At 48.8% G+C, this 16,742-nt stretch overlaps 1 protein-coding gene across 3 annotated transcripts in view; it reads left to right on the top strand.

Moving 5' to 3' along the window:
* Nucleotides 1-16,268, top strand: part of PHKB (phosphorylase kinase regulatory subunit beta) — a 197,446-nt gene extending 181,178 nt beyond the window's left edge. For all 3 annotated transcript variants that reach the window (XM_061548725.1, XM_061548726.1, XM_061548727.1), the window contains 5 exons: nucleotides 10,984-11,121; nucleotides 12,154-12,283; nucleotides 13,116-13,223; nucleotides 13,413-13,553; nucleotides 14,851-16,268. In XM_061548725.1, coding sequence (XP_061404709.1) covers nucleotides 10,984-11,121; nucleotides 12,154-12,283; nucleotides 13,116-13,223; nucleotides 13,413-13,553; nucleotides 14,851-14,994 — 661 coding nt within the window. In that variant the 3' untranslated portion in view covers nucleotides 14,995-16,268. The remainder of the gene's footprint in view (nucleotides 1-10,983; nucleotides 11,122-12,153; nucleotides 12,284-13,115; nucleotides 13,224-13,412; nucleotides 13,554-14,850) is intronic.
* Nucleotides 16,269-16,742: the final 474 nt, after the last annotated feature.

Below are 16,742 nucleotides of genomic sequence, written 5' to 3'. Positions count from 1 at the left end.
AACCCACGACCTCCTGCATAGGAGGCGAGGGAGTTAACATCTCATCACCGTGGTGCCCCAGGAGAGACACAGGCGCTTAGGTGTACTCCCGGCTCGTTAGGGCCGCGATATAAAATGAGGGTCGTGAAATTAAATAGTCGTTAACAGCGACGCACTCTTTTACATTGTCGTGAATTGAGCCTCTCTCTGCAGTAGGCACGTACACCCGTAACGTACAACGTAAAACGTACACGGATTTAAAAAACAATGATTCTTACTCAGGAAATTTGATGATGCGTGAGTCGTGAGCGGAAGGATCAATGTTAAGAAACACAGTAATCCTGTAAACGTTTCACGTGCGTGCAATGTTTTGCCTAAATGTTAACAGCACTTGCTGTTCCGGACTGCAAAAGTCATTGTTAACAATTCATAAAACACTAATTGTAAAGATTTTGCCGATTTCATGTTTTTTTGTGCAGAGCATAACAATGGAAAGTAAGAATTTTCCCCAACAAAACGCATATTTTAGTCACTCGCAATTGTGTGCAAATATTGGCGATCGGTTCTCGGCGAAGAATAAAAGTACAAATCCGCATGCAGACACTTGTGTACGTTCGCACGCTACGGGGACCCATCGTTCGTGGGTTTCCACGTGCTGTGGTGGCGCGCGATGAATAGCAACCTCCCCTCAAATCACGTGGAGTTATTTTCATGTTTTAAATTAAAATGCAAATTGAATTGCCTCCACCAGTTGGCAATTACCACCGGGATTGGAGGCAGCTTTCTGTCCGTCTTTAAAATGACAAGGGCATTTTCTGTAATTACAGTTTACCAAAGCACAGCATGGTCGAAAGCCAACCTATTCATTGCCTACGTTATGAATGAGGAAGATGGGGATATAAAAAAAGGGTCATTATTTGCGTCAGTGTTTACACTGTATTATGGATTTTCATTATTTCTCGACGATATATTAAAGGTCTAGCGAAGCCGACTTGGTGTTCTGCGATGGGAGCGCGAGCACGTGATGAATGTAAAGTGGCAGAATCCCGACAGTGCTTCCAGCCGTGGCTGCACACAGCTGCGATTGGTTGCGTGAGCGTCGGTTGTGTGCGGGGGGGGGGGGTGTAGCAGTTAGCGCGCTGCGCTACGAACGCGGAAAACCCAAGTTAGATTCCCGCTCGCAGCCAACATCGGTGACGAATATCTGAACCGGTCCTGGGTTTCCCCTCGATCGGCTCAGCCTTAAAATGACTACCTGGTGCGGTGTGTAAATATTAGCTGTGGAAACAAAGGTCGCTGGGCATGGTGCTGGCCACCCACACCCTCGTGCGCTGTGCCGGCCTTCTTAGGTGCTCCTCGCTAACACTTGTCCCCAACAGTCTGTTAAGGCTATGGGGGTGGGAGGGGATCTTTGTCTTTGAGTGGAGAGCTCATTAATTTTGTGTGGTAGCTGCGATGCGTGGCCTAGCTAGGTGGGTCACGCAGATAAGTGACCCCTGTACTTGTGAGACTCACCTGCAGGGGAAAACCGGTGCCTGTAATAAGCAAGGAGAGCGAGCTGGATTTCGGATAAGGATATTGGTTTTGTGGAGGGTTGGTGGTCTTCACTGTTACGTCCGTGTCGGTTATCTCAGGATGCACAGCTTTCCACCCACATTTGAAATTATACGCCGTCACAAATTGGCCACACGTTGTCAGCAGCACCTTCGTAAAAAAAAGTGCCTTGATATCCAGACAAATGAGAGTATGCTGTTTATTCAGCCTTTGACATTTTCTAAATCCACAGAGTGTGGAAAATAAAATAAAAAACGTAACATTGATATAATATTTAAACTATTCTATTTGCCAACCTCTTTGAGTCGTGGAAATTGCGAGCTGTCTAAAACGTTTGTCGGCTCATCTCAGCACGAGTCAGAATGACTGCCTGCAGAACATCGGTAAAAGAAAACGTTAATTAGCCCGAAAATATTACAGTTGGGCGTTTTGATGTTTCACATTTCACGGTGCTCCACATCCGTGACGACGGGGTAAAGTCACGTAGAAGGGAAGTAATAAAATAATAAAAACAAAATACAATAAAATATTTCTCACGACGTTTCGGCCACAACGCAAGCAGCCGTCATTCTTCACCTGAGGACGGCTGCTTGCGTTGTGGCCGAAACGTCGTGAGAAATCTTTTATTGTGTTTTGTTTTTATTATTTTATTACTTCCCTTCTACGTGACTTTACCGAAAGAACCAAAAAGCGACCACTACCTCGCCGTCGCTGCGTGCGTGCGGGGACAGACCGCCCGCCCGCGTCGAGACGAGTTTAACGCGACAGCTGCCGCCGAAGCTGCCGACCGCCCTTCAGTTGCCGCCGCGTTCCCACCGTCAGCGGTTGCCGACGCGGCGCCACCACGGGCGGGGGGCGGCCCGGGCCACGCCGGTAATTTGCCGTGATGCCCGGCGCGATTGCCGATGATCCTCCGCTGCCTGATGGGCCCGTTTTTAGTTCCTTCCCAACCCCACTAATTTTCATGCTGCGTCTTTGATTGGACTGCAGCGGGGCAACTATTACGAAACAATTTTTTTTATTTTATGAGGTAAGGCCCGCTGAGCTCTATATAGCTCTTTTGCAGAAGCGACCTGGGCACAAATGATAGCCTAATGAGAAGTGGCTTGTCATCATGTGGAATCTTATCGCAGCCAAATACACGAAACGCATGTTTCTAAATTTGGAGGGAAAAACCGGAGGACTCGGATAAAAATCCCTGCGACCACGGGGAGAGAGAACGCGCAAACTACAAATATACAGCAGCAGGCGTCGAGTTCGGGATCAAATCCACGGCCTCCTGCATACCCGGCGAGGTAGTTAACATCTCTACGGGGAGAGAGAACGCGCAAACTCCAAATATACAGCAGCAGACGTCGAGTTCGGGATCAAATCCACGGCCTCCTGCATACCAGGCGAGGTAGTTAACATCTCTACGGGGAGAGAGAACGCGCAAAATACAAATACACAGCAGCAGGCGTCGAGTTCGGGATCAAATCCACGGCCTCCTGCATATCAGGCGCGGTAGTTAACATCTCTACGGGGAGAGAGAACACGCAAACTCCAAATATACAGCAGCAGGCGTCGAATTCGGGATCAAATCCACGGCCTCCTGCATACCAGGCGAGGTAGTTAACATCTCTACGGGGAGAGAGAACGCGCAAACTCCAAATATACAGCAGCAGGCGTCGAATTCGGGATCAAATCCACGGCCTCCTGCATATCAGGCGCGGTAGTTAACATCTCTACGGGGAGAGAGAACACGCAAACTCCAAATATACAGCAGCAGGCGTCGAATTCGGGATCAAATCCACGGCCTCCTGCATATCAGGCGAGGTAGTTAACATCTCTACGGGGAGAGAGAGACACGCAAACTCCAAATATACAGCAGCAGGCGTCGAATTCGGGATCAAATCCACGGCCTCCTGCATACCAGGCGAGGTAGTTAACATCTCTACGGGGAGAGAGAGACACGCAAACTCCAAATATACAGCAGCAGGCGTCGAATTCGGGATCAAATCCACGGCCTCCTGCATACCAGGCGAGGTAGTTAACATCTCTACGGGGAGAGAGAGACACGCAAACTCCAAATATACAGCAGCAGGCGTCGAGTTCGGGATCAAATCCACGGCCTCCTGCATACCAGGCGAGGTAGTTAACATCTCGCCACCACGGCAGGCGTCACCACTCGGCCGTCTCTCATCTCTTCCCGGTGTGTGTGTGCGTGTGTCGCGTAGTCGGCAGCGCACATCACGAGAAAGACAAAGACTCTTCATTTAGCCATTGGCACCATTTGCGAAGAGTCCCGTTAATGGGCGCCTATTAAAAGCCAGCGCACAAATCTCCCCGGAGCTGACATTCGTGCGTGTCACCAAGCGCCCGTTTATTGGGATGGCTCGACACATGGCAGGCTCAGATGAGGTTTAGGATCCCAGCTGAGATCGTCGTGCGGGATGGGACCCATGTAGACGGATAAAGGCGCAGTTCACGGATACATCGCTCCTGTCTCAGTGTACATGTGCATGCACAGCCCCTTTCGTCAATCCACTGCTGGATGAGGGTCTCCGCCCACGCGATAGGAGCCGTAGGGGTTATTTGACCATACTTCACCACGCTCGTCGGTATGGGTTGAGAGCAGGGAGTAGCATTAAAGCAGAGTACAATGATGAATGCTTCTGCACTGCCCTCTACGTAGCCACGTAGCCTTTACTTAGTAACCTGCTGTGTGCGGTGGTCACGCATGGAAGCACTGTCCAGGCTCGTACCTGCTTAGCTTTCGAGCCGTGACGAGATCAGGCGCATTTTGGATGACAAGGGTTATTTTATTTGATCATTAAACACGTGCACACACGCACAAACACGTGCACGCACGCACAAACACGTACTCGCACAGCGAACTTGTACTAACCCCACACTCGCCAGGGTATTATTCTCTCATCCACAAGCGCACGCACGCTCACGCGAGCGTACGCACATAAATGGCACAATTCGCAAATGCGATTGTGCCAAAGCGCTTTACAAAAGTCCACTCCCACTGAGGTTTACAGCCACTCTCCAACAAACCTCTCATAAAGGGAACGGAAATACCTGCAAGATTGCTAACTGCTCTCTGGCGCTTATTGCCCGGTAGCTGCTTGGTCATGCCCATGCAAAAAAAACCCCTTCGCTTAGCATCTCTCACTCTCCGCCTACACCGCTCGCTCTGCCATCCCACGGCACCCTGCAGGCGCGAGTCCACGGCCCCGTAATTCACACCGACTGCCCTACATTCCACCCAGATGAAAAGTTTAGCACGGCCAGTTTATTTGCTTGTTTATATATTTTTTATGAGCCATCCCTTTCTTGAGAAGGTAACAACAGCAGCAGCAGCAGCAAGTTGGCGTTCCGTACGCTCGTCTTAAGAGCAGCATTTTTCATCAACGCCCCGGCAGGGACAAACATTAATCAGACCTCTAATGTGCCGTAAAATTGTCCACGTGAGCCAGACACCCCCCCCCCCCTCCCGCAGTGCCAGCGGTGTGTATTAACATTCTCCGTAATGAAACCCGATGTAGTCAGACGTGTAAAAAAAAAGATGCTTTGACATGCTCCATTGTGCCGCGGCTATTTCGTCCTATTGCCTCGACGGCATGTCCACGCTTTTAGGGCGAGCGAAAAAAAAACATCATCTGCATTCGGCCGGTTGTGTGGCTTCCATAATGAAGGTGACCCCTTGACAGTAGCACACTCAGGGTGTTCATTTTACGTGGCTTTTCCCGCGATCGTAGCCCGCGCCCGTTTTTTTCCTCGGTATTGCGATGCGGCTCGCACCGTGGTGGCTTGGGCGAGAGCCGCGATGGGAAACGTTCACTCGCTCCGCACGTGGCACCATCATTATACGCGGGGCGCTCGCACACATTTCTATATCTTTGGGAGGGCATGACTGTCCACCCACGGTTATCCAAATCCGTACTTCTAATCGGACGCACCTAGGTCACGGCTGTCCACCGCTGTAACCCTTTCTTGCGTACGAGTATTTGCCGCGAGAACCGGCGCGTCCAGAGTAAACAACGCGGAGATGAGATTTCACGTCGGCCAATATTTCCAGGCACGTTTATTTATATATTTCGCACACCATGTATTGTGACGAATAATGGGATGGGTTGTAAAACAGCATACTACGTACGCGTAGCGTTTGTATACAGTGTATGTGTATGCAGTGTGGCATTGCCAATTATCGTGTATGCAAACAAACCTTACATTTTATAATAAAACAACAAAATAATTGTAATAATGCCTTGTCAGTAGTGCATGAGCACAAATAACAAAAGCGAAATACGTTCGTCAATAACTCTGCGGTAAAAAAATATACGTATGATGTATGTCGCACTTCTTTCACGCCGTACGTAGCCAACCGTGCTAATATGTAATAGGCGACATTTTGGAGCAACGGCCGTTCATCACAGCAGAGAGCGCCAATGTGTCCACGGTCGTCCCAATTGCCGTGCATATGAGAGGCAGATGAAGAAAGCAGAAGAGAAAAGTAGCTCACGGGGGCTGTGCCGTTGTTAGGAAGAATATTAATGCGCGCGCCGTATAAGCGCAACTTAAATGTCAGAGCGCTAATGGTAAAAAGGTAGAGGCATGGCCTGCACCACGGGGCTCACCATCCTCCTGGCGAGATGGGCCCTCCCCACTCCGCCCCCGCCATTCCACGGGCGCGACATTAATGCGACACGAAAATTCAATATTTTATGACGATTCAAAATTGCCGTGTAATTTATGCCCGCGGTGGGGAAGGTTTCACGTTATATTTACTCTGAGCTTAATTGCTCCGTGTTTAATCAAGCAGCAGATTTTTTTATTCTTTTTTTGCGCGCGGATGTCACTTCGAAACGTTTTCGCGGACGCCGTTAAATTTGATTGGTGGTTGCAGTTGGATCGCCGGAGTGCTGGACATTGCCCAGGAGTAGATTAACTGTGATGGGTGTACAGAGAAGAGGGGCAGTGCTAAAGCCTCGCACGGCTGGATTGCCACCAACCCTGGTTGCGAGCTGCTGGATTGTGACCGTGAATAACATCTCTTTCCACTCTCGTGTTTACTCAATTAAACCCCAAACACGGATATTTAACATGAGCCTTCAAAGATGTCCTATGAATCCCCCCGAAATCCATAGCTGTGCATAGCTGTGGTGAAATACAGGGTGCTTAAAAAAAATGTTAGCACTTATATGGGACTATCGTTTTTAATGGACTAAGAACGGAGAATACACTGTAACATGTTAACAAATGTAGGTTAATAGCTTCAAAAAGTCAAAGAGTCTCCACTTGATAGCCATCATTGTCAACACGTGCCTGGAATCTTCTCCAAGTGGTCTCCAGAGCCTGGACGCACATTTATTGTGGTGTTGTTGAAAGTTCTCGGAAGTGTTTACATTTTTTTGAAGCACCCTGTATAATGCTATTGGTGGTGCCCTCACAGGGGTAACCACATGTCTTCACGTCATTGTAGCAAACATTGACATGGAAGGGTATAAACAGCAATTTGCAGAAATACATCTACATTTATATGAAATTAATCTGACCATTGAAGTCGGTCGAACTAAACCAGGATTTTAGCAATTGTTGATGTATTGTCGTGATGCTTATCTCATGGGGTGTTGCACATTTTTAGACTCGTGTCATTTGTAAAAAAAAATAAAGTTCAGAATGGTTTAGTAAAATTAAGAAAAGTTCAGGTCACGTGTGGCTGGTCTCAGGGTGCACCTAGCCTGGCACAAGCGCCATGGTGACATCACCGCCACTTAGTGGCGTACTCCAGTTGTTGTTTTTTGGGGGGCGGTGGGCTTCATATGAAACGTTGCGACCATTTCCTAGTATAACATATAAATGTATGAATATCCTAGTGCCCATTATATACGTTTGGAGATTAATTCATAGCCTCCTGCAGTTTCCCAACTGCCATGAGACACGAACGCTGCTTTGCTTTGACCACCAATGGTGCGACAGTCCCGTAATTTGGAGCCGCTCGTTCACGTCCCTTTAACGGAAAGTTTGCTTTTACGAGGCTCCATTTCGTGAGGAGGCGGTGAATGCAAATCGCTAGGCAGCGTTCCCCGTGAGGTTGGTCGTAAGAATGCCTTTCATGAACCCACGGGGCCCCATGAGCTGCTGTGTCAGCTGTTGTTCTCGGGCAGACTCCAGCTCTTAGCTCTGATGAGGGAGCAGCCTCATTTATAAAGCAAATGATGTCCCTTAGCACTGTATTCTTGCGTCAATAATTGCCTCGGCGCTTCGCCTGACTCGGGATGTATAGTTTTCTTGCAGTGTCCAATTTGAAAATTCATATCTCAGACTTTTCACCCAGATGCCTCATGAGCACGGGCAGACGTGCTCATAAATTATCGCCGTTCATAGACAAGTTACAGTTTGCAAATGTCTCTGGCAGACATATCTCATGATCCTTAATCACAATACGTGGTGGCGGAGCGCTTTGCAATTATTCGCTGATGACGAGCAATGAATGAATAAATGTCATGGATTTTACCAAAAAGGAACCTCAGCATTTGCTTGACATCAGGGTACCCTTAATGATCATGTTCCTGGTTCACGGTGCTGGTATCTTTCTTTTAAATGTGCAATTAAAATCCGAGCAGGTGCCTTGGCTCTTATTGTTTCTGTCACCTTCTCAATAAATCCCCAGGGCGTGTCGATGTCACGCCTATTCGCATTAGGCTGACTTTAAATGCATTAAATCACCGACTGAGCTCATGGTGAGTGCGTCCCCAGGTATTAATCCCAGGTAAGGTGCACAAGACATTGACGACTTGAGTAGAGTGTGCGAGAATGGGAATGTTTATTTATACTGGAGGAATCCGATTAGCTATAAAGCTCTTTTGCACAGATGTCCAGTCGGAGCGGATCAGAACCTAACAATACAAACACATAATTTGAGCGCAACGTATATGAAAGTTGAAACAAATCAATAAAATATATATACAAATAAAACTAAACTTTTTTTTTTATCTTACCAAGCAAAGTCCACTGAGCTATTAGCTTCTTTTGTGGCGAGGTCAGAAAAAGTGACCTCGCCACAAATGATAACTCAACGAAGTGGCTTATCATGTGGACATTCATAGCAGCAGAATAATCTCGATAATCTCTGGTGCGTGATACTAACCCTTGAATTTCAATGCAGGTATCACGCTTCCCATCTCGTGCTCGAGTGATCGTCGTTGTTTTGTTTAGTTTCTTCCTTTTCCCAGACAGGCAGCTCAACAGCGTTGTCACCAGAGGTCGCAAACGGGTTTTGATTCCTTACCCGTACCCGGCTGCACCAGGGTCGCAGATGGGTACCCGTACCCGGCCGGGTACGGGTAGGGTACGGGTATCGGGTACCTGATTGCGACCTCTGGGATGAAGCCATGTTGCAGGCGCGGGTGGGTTGATTCTAGGAACTTGAATTGTGAGAAGAGACAAGACGTTGGGAAATGAGTGACAAACGGCTACTCACCAGTGACTCACGGCCTACCCGTACCCGGCCGCACCAGGGTCGCAAACGGGTACCCGTACCCGGCCGGGTACGGGTAGCCGGGTATCGGGTACAGGTATCGGGTACCCGATTGCGACCTCTGGTTGTCACTTTTGCACCGTTATTCGCATGCGGGACGTCGCATCGTGTGTGTGTGTATTCCGCGCGGTCCAGCTCTCGCCACGGCGTCCCGAGTTCAATCGCCGCTGCCGGGAGAAACGACGAGCGTCCCGAGGTGCACCGCAGCGGTTTCCAAAACAGAAATAAAACCTCGACGCAGACAAAGTAGCATGTAACGACGCGAGAAATTCCGAGAGCATAAACCTCCCGCTTTCAACAAATCGCCGGCATGCCATTGTGCTACGTTGCCTCGTTTGTGCTTTACTACCGTGTGTTCCCTCCTGCCTCCGCGCGGTGCCTTATGAAGATGACTTACTCTCCTATACCGTGGTCACGACCGGCCTGTGAATGAGTAAAGATGGAATTTTATGCGCCGATGGCAGAAAATTAGTTCCAGAGTAAATTCTGACAAAGCAGTCTCCTGTGGGAAAATGAGTGCAGCCTTCACGTGTATAACGATGAGTGCTGGTTAACACGGGTGCGTTTTCGCGGTACATATGTTTCTATTTGCTGTCTATCTCCTGTCACTTTCTAAATTGATACACACAGTGGCATTCTTTCTGCTTTCATTGTTCTATATTAAATATCGTAACCTTGGTAACTCATCATGTGCTGGATATTTAGGGGTTTCAAGAAAACCCCATCATCATTTAGTTTCAGGCCAATACAAGCCATCTTATATAAGCCGACTTGCATTTGGACTCAATTCTGCCAAATTAAATATAAAAAAATTCTTTTTTTAAAACACGTTTTAATGAAATGTACCGTCCTCGTAATGGCAGAACTCCACGACTCCAGGAAGTGGCCCCGCAGCTTGCCACAGCGTATGGGACCCCGTGGTGATTTACAGGCAACGTGAGTTGAGCGTGGACAATTAGACCCGTAAAAAAGATCGTTTCAAAATATATCTTTTACATTTTTTATGATAGAATATAGTATTGTCATCAGTATGACATACCTATACCAAGTTTGCAGTCGATACGACATTGGGAAGACGGTTGAAATAGAGTTACAATATTTGAGGATACGACAACAGACAGTGAGTTAAATAAAAGCGTGTAAAATTTTTAAAATATATTTTTTAATGATAGAATATAGTCTTGTCATCAGTATGACATAAGTATAACAAGTTTGCCGTCGATAGCACATTGGGAAGTGGGTAAAAATTGAGTTACAATATTTATTAAGGCTACAACAACAGACGGAGTGAGTTTAAATAAAAGCGTGTAAAATAGAGAAACTTGGACAGATTGATTCGCAATTTTTACAGATAACACTGGTCAACACACTTTTTCTGGCATAAGGTATTCCAACGGGTTTAATGTAATTTTGGGGTGCTGATTCCAAATCTGGCATCAGATTTTGTCTATCACATTTTTGAGATATCAAATATTGCATTTTCAATCAAGACTGCAGAAGAAAAATATTAAATAAATGTGGATATCTACATAAAATTATATCATGAACACACTATCCTAAAAATACAGCACCATATTTTAACACTAAAGCAGTCACTGACTCGCAACGACTTGCAATCATAAGTGACATAGTTAATTTTGGGTAAAATCAATGAAAATGGGGTATGCCGATAGCATAAAAATGAGATGCGATAGAGCAAATCTGAGATCAGATTTGGAATCAGCACCCTGAAATTAGTTTAAAACAGCTGCAAAAGTCCAGGCCAGAAAAAACATGATATTTTTGTTGACCAGTGTTATTACACCTGAGCACGCTCTGAAAGTCTGCGACGGGGTGCGCGGGTCACGTGACGTCGCGTTGGACGCTTCGTCCAGCCCCTGCTGTTTAACCCCCCCCCTCCACCCTGACCCCCACCCGCGCAGGTGGATGATCCACGCGATGAAGCACGAGCTGAAGGTGCGAGCGGACGAGCCGCACGGGGCGCAGGACCTGTACACGCTGTCGCCCAGCGCCGTCAAGCAACTGCTGCTCGACGTCCTGCAGCCCCAGCAGCTCAGCAGGTGCTGCGGGCTGGACGGGTCGCGGGACCGCGACGGCGGCGTTTAAATAAAAGCCACCGCCAGCCCGCTCGCTGGCTGCCCGCGGCTCAATTAGGCACCGGCTTAATGACACGAGCTTTGCTCGCAGCCGTAGTGGCTTTGTGGTCGGTGCACGCGTCACTGAGTCGGTGGGTGTAAAATTATAATGATTTATGTTGCCGCGAAAATTTTCACGAGAAAAGTTCGGTGGGCTTGGGGAAGGACACTCCGTTAGCAGGGACTGGCCAGTGGTCAAGATTAATCTTGCATAGATTTATATGGTGTCTCGTATCAAGGCGCTTTACAGCAATGATACAAATTATACTCTTTGGGTCTTTCGGTAAAGTCACGTAGATAGAAAAACAAAGTATTTTTTATTAGATATTTTTTTATTTATTAGATAGAGGGGCTGGTCACCCCGTGGTGCCCTTATAAAACTCAACATTTAAGCTACTCACGCCGACTTGTGCCCGCCCTCACACCATGCCGCCGTTGACCCTGGCCATTGACCGAGCAACCCAACGTTCCTACCAGCTCCCTCCGCAGGAATGTGTTAATTACACATCGCCATGTTGGTCAGTGCAGATCGCTAAAGGGGAGCTCCAGGGAACGGTTCAGAAATCCCTCGCCACTGCTGTTAACCCTGGTCGTGAATAGAACTCAGGTCACCAGACTCGTAGCGTAGTGCACGAATGCCCAACCGCTTCACCCCGCTGGTGACGTTACACCCTACCAAAACAAACCAATTTGGCCCACTGTAATCTTACGTGAATGGAAGTCACCGACGCACCCGTTTGTTAACACAAAGAGAAGAAGACGTGTACTCATGAGTTGTTCACGTGTAGGCTGTTTAGGCAGGACTGGATCATCGTGATTGCCAAATGTGTTGTGGCTGCATGAACATCACCTGCACTTGTCACATGCACGCACAGGGATCTGAAATGTTTGCATCATCGACGAGTCCTCGGTTCGAGAGCCGTCGTGATTCTCACTCGGATTTTCATTCAAACTCAGGGCTTGGGAGAACAGACGCCACCTGGACGGGTCGCTTAACAGGACCCCGCCTGGGTTTTACGACCGCGTGTGGCAAGTTCTCGAGCGCACGCCCGGGGGCATCATGGTGTCGAAGAAGATCCTTCCGCAGGTGAGAGAGGCGGGGCGGGGGGGCAGGGTGGTGTACCGAGGATGTGGGAAAAGAAGGAGGTGGTCGTGGTGGTGGTAGTTGCGCTAAAGTTGAGATTGTTTCTTGCTGTGGTTGTCCCACCTGATGACGGACGCTTGTGTTGCGCCCGAAACGTCGTGATTTAATTTATTTTCTACCTACGTGACTTTACTGAAAGAACCAAAGAGTATGGTTGTGGGAAATTCTGCCGTTAGGCTGAGATGTCTAGGCTCATCGCAGCTGTTGGAAATTACAAATTTACATTCATAATTACGTATAAATCTTGTTTGGGCAAACACATGGTGTACATTTGTCTGGAATGTGTGTAGGAGGCACAGCATGTTTAGCCAGCACGACTGGCTAAATTGTTGGGTGCCGACTTTTTCAAGTAATTATAATGGCATTTTGTTTATTGTGAAAAACCTCATTGAGGATGATCGTGTTTGGCATAGTTCATCATTAACGTGTTTTCATGTGGGGACAATTATATAACACATTCCCATGAACAGATAGCAAGGTTCACACACAAACACACACAGGGCACCAAACCGACTACTGTACCGTTATCGCCTAGCGACCCCATCACATTCCTGTTGCTTTAGAAATGTAATTAATCTGTGCAGTGCACCAACCCTCAAAATTGTTGTATATACGAAACTACTGCTGCACCACACCCAGATAGAATATCATAAACGTGTGTTTGCTGTGTTTGCACACATGCACTACGGGATGCACAATGAAAATTGTAAACTTCAGATTGCTCACAATTGTTTTTGTTGTTGTTGTGCGAATGCGTTTCCTTTCCTTTGATCAGCAACCGACCCTGTCGGACATGACTATGTACGAGATGAACTTCTCTCTGCTGGTGGAGGACATCCTGCAGAACATTGTGGAGCCAGAATACCGGCAGATCATCGTGGAGGCATGAACATGTGCACGCTGCGCATAAAGACTCGTCTCCGATCGACACCCGTGGACAACGCCTGCATGCACAGTCTTCTCACATTCGCACATTTTGTTTGTTTGTACGTTGATGTATAATAACGTCTCGTCGCTCGTGTTCTGCTTCTGCACGCCGTCCAAACTAAACTTGTCCCTCCACCTCATGCAGCTGCTCATGGTGGTGTCCGTGGTGCTGGAGAGGAACCCAGAGTTGGACTTCCAGGACCCCGTCGACCTCGACGCGCTCGTCAAGGAAGCCGTCGCCAACTTCCAGAAGGACCAGAAGAGCGAGGGGCTGTCGGAGAAGAAGGTACGTACTGCGCGATACGCAGTGGTGAGCGTTACGCAGTGGTGAGCGCTACGCAGTGGTGAGCGCTATGCAGTGGTGAGCGCTATGCAGTGGTGAGCGTTACGCAGTGGTGAGCGTTACGCAGTGGTGAGCGTTACGCAGTGGTGAGCGCTATGCAGTGGTGGGCGCTACGCAGCGGTGAGCGTTACACAGTGGTGAGCGTTACGCAGTGGTGAGCGCTACGCAGTGGTGAGCGCTAGGCAGTGGTGAGCGCTACGCAGTGGTGAGCGCTACGCAGTGGTGAACGCTAGGCAGTGGTGAGCGCTACGCAGTTGTGAGCGCTAGGCAGTGGTGAGCGTTACGCAGTGGTGAGCGCTACGCAGTGGTGAGCGCTACGCAGTGGTGAGCGCTACGCAGTGGTGAGCGCTACGCAGTGGTGAGCGCTACGCAGCGGTGAGCGCTACGCAGCGGTGAGCGCTACGCAGTGGTGAGCGCTACGCAGTGGTGAGCGCTACGCAGTGGTGAGCGTTACGCAGTGGTGAACGCTAGGCAGTGGTGAGCGTTACGCAGTGGTGAGCGTTACGCAGTGGTGAGCGCTACGCAGTGGTGAGCGCTACGCAGTGGTGAGCGCTACGCAGTGGTGAGCGCTACGCAGTGGTGAGCGTTACGCAGTGGTGAGCGCTACGCAGTGGTGAGCGCTACGCAGTGATGAGCGTTACACAGCGGTGAGCGTTACGCAGTGGTGAGCGCTACGCAGTGGTGAGCGCTACGCAGTGGTGAGCGCTACGCAGTGGTGAGCGTTACGCAGTGGTGAGCGCTACGCAGTGGTGAGCGCTGCGCAGCGCTACGAACCCAGCGACCCGAGTTAAATTCCCGCTCACGGCCAACACCAGTGACGATTATCTAAACCGGCCCTGGGCCTCTCCTAGCTCGGCTCAGCCTAAAATGAGTACCTGGTGCAGTGCGGAAACATCGCCACTCGGGAGACAAAGGTGGCCGGGCGTGGTGCTGGCCACACACCCCCTCGTGTGCCGTTCCGGCCTTCATAGGTGCTCGCTAACAGCGCTTGCCCCAACAGTCTGTGAAGGCTACACGAGGGATCTCTGTCTTTGACCTCACAGCAAATGTCACCACGGCAAATTCGTTTCATTGATAAATTGCCAGTGTAGCGTTGAGCATCGACCGCATTATTTTCAGGTTTAACGACTGTTGATTTTTATTTGTTTACAATGCGGTTGCCGCATTACGCGTTTCAATCGATCCCACGGTCTTTGAAAACATTCCCGTCCTCCCCTCCTGCCCGCGCTCGCCCCGTCAGAACGACGGCATGCTGGCGTTCTACAACATCTCGCCGGTGGGCAGGCACAGCACGGCCAGCTACCTCACCCGCGCCGTCCTCGATCAGCTCCTGCAAGGCGAACTCAAGACGCTCAACCCCGACGACCCCTGCCTCATCAGCTGATTTCCCACGGCCGCCAGCTCCCTTACTCCAGCGCCGCCGTCAACGGTTGCCCGCCGCCCGATTTGGTCCAAACCTCGCATCTGTTTGGCCGCTGCCACCGCGTTGTATTATGCCGCGTGTATTTAAGGCGAATTGAGCGGATGAGCCGTGCCACTGAGTTCAAAGGGGACTTTTTGTGGTGCACCGTGAGCTTTCGACGTAACATTTCTGCGAGTTAAAATGAAATTTTTAAAAAAGTTCATCGGTGGGAGCTAAAATCGAAATACTTCCGTAGAATTATGTGCATTGCTTACAGATGTAGCAGGTAAACATTGCAGCGTACGCATGCAAGCTCGTGCATACGTGCACATGTACAGGTGTGCATGCTTTAGTACAAAACATACTGTACCCACGTGAATATAGGTGCATGCATGATATGAGGGTCCACCAAAATCTGTTAAGGAGCTGTTACCAAACGGGTCGCAAGCAAACTTATGTCGGGATGTTTTTTTGAGCCCCAAGCACAAACAGCGATGTTAAATTGCGTGAGGCTCACGGTGCGGTCGTTGTTAAAAAGAGTAAAACTGGCAGCGAAACGTGCGTTACTTTAAAGCACCATTCTCAGATTTGTTGAAGGCCCCTCGCACACCCTGCTTCATTGTCATTTCTCATTAACCGGCATTCCTCTCCACGCACCCTCCGCTCCGGCAACCAATGCTTTCTGTTAAGGCCTCCAAGTTATCCTTCGCTCACTGGGAAGGGGTCACCCTTTCTCCCCTGCTGCCCCTACTGTCTGAAACTCCATGCACCACAGCCATCCTCGCTGTCGACTCCCTGCCACTGTTCAATCGCCACTCCTCCCTATCATCATTAATTAATCATGCCCTCTGTTCTGTAGAGCGTCTTGATACGTGGTTTGACATTGCAATACAATTACAATAATACTTGGAATTACATAAGGTGTAAATGCGTCCACATCTGAGGTCACTCGACAGAGACCATGGCTTTATTATCTTGGAGAGGCAGGCAGTAAGGCGAGCGGGGCGTGGGGGAGTCAAGGCCTTGAGCCGATGGGGGCAGGAAGTCAAGAGCACGTGGGACTGGGTGGGGGGTGGACGGAGTTCCAAACTATAGGGGTAGCAGAGGTGATTGATTCGTGTAGATGCTATATAAATGCAAATTGCGTTGCATTCCAGTGCTAACAGAGAGGTCCAGTTCTTCTTACAGAGGGAGTGAGATCATTTCACGGGGGGTTTCTGGGAAAATTCGCAAGTCACCGTGGCCACGTATGACATTCATAACAACCAGCAGGTTACAATGGTTTGTCGGGCACGATTGTGTCGTGCACACGTCCATGCAAATTTCCATCAGGAAATGGCAAAATGTATTTACGTGTTACATATTGAGGTGTTTGTGTATGGGAGTTAAAAATAAGTTACTGTATTGTATGTTATGGTCATGGCAGGAACAATTCACGTGAGTTCCAAGCTGTTTTTGTTATTTAACATATATATGAAAGTCCCGCACTGTTTTTCGTGTGTGTGTGTGTGTTTTGCAGTGTAAGATTAATGGAACAAATACAAAAGTGATAAAACTTCAGCCAACTTCCATTCTGTCAATCAAACGCTTCAGCAGATGTGTGACACACACACACACCGCTTATGGGTCCAGTGGTGAATGTGGTCCATTTTCTTTAATGCAAAACTCTATAGGTGAACATTTAATTCGTAACAACCATGAAATCCCTTGAACAAATCTCCACAGTTTTA

Source organism: Lethenteron reissneri, chromosome 9 (assembly GCF_015708825.2).
Source record: "Lethenteron reissneri isolate LAM-NWPU_2019-01 chromosome 9, ASM1570882v1, whole genome shotgun sequence".
NCBI lineage: Eukaryota > Metazoa > Chordata > Hyperoartia > Petromyzontiformes > Petromyzontidae > Lethenteron > Lethenteron reissneri.
The sequence above is the reverse complement of the archived record's forward strand: the minus strand, read 5'-3'. Positions and strand labels throughout refer to the sequence as shown.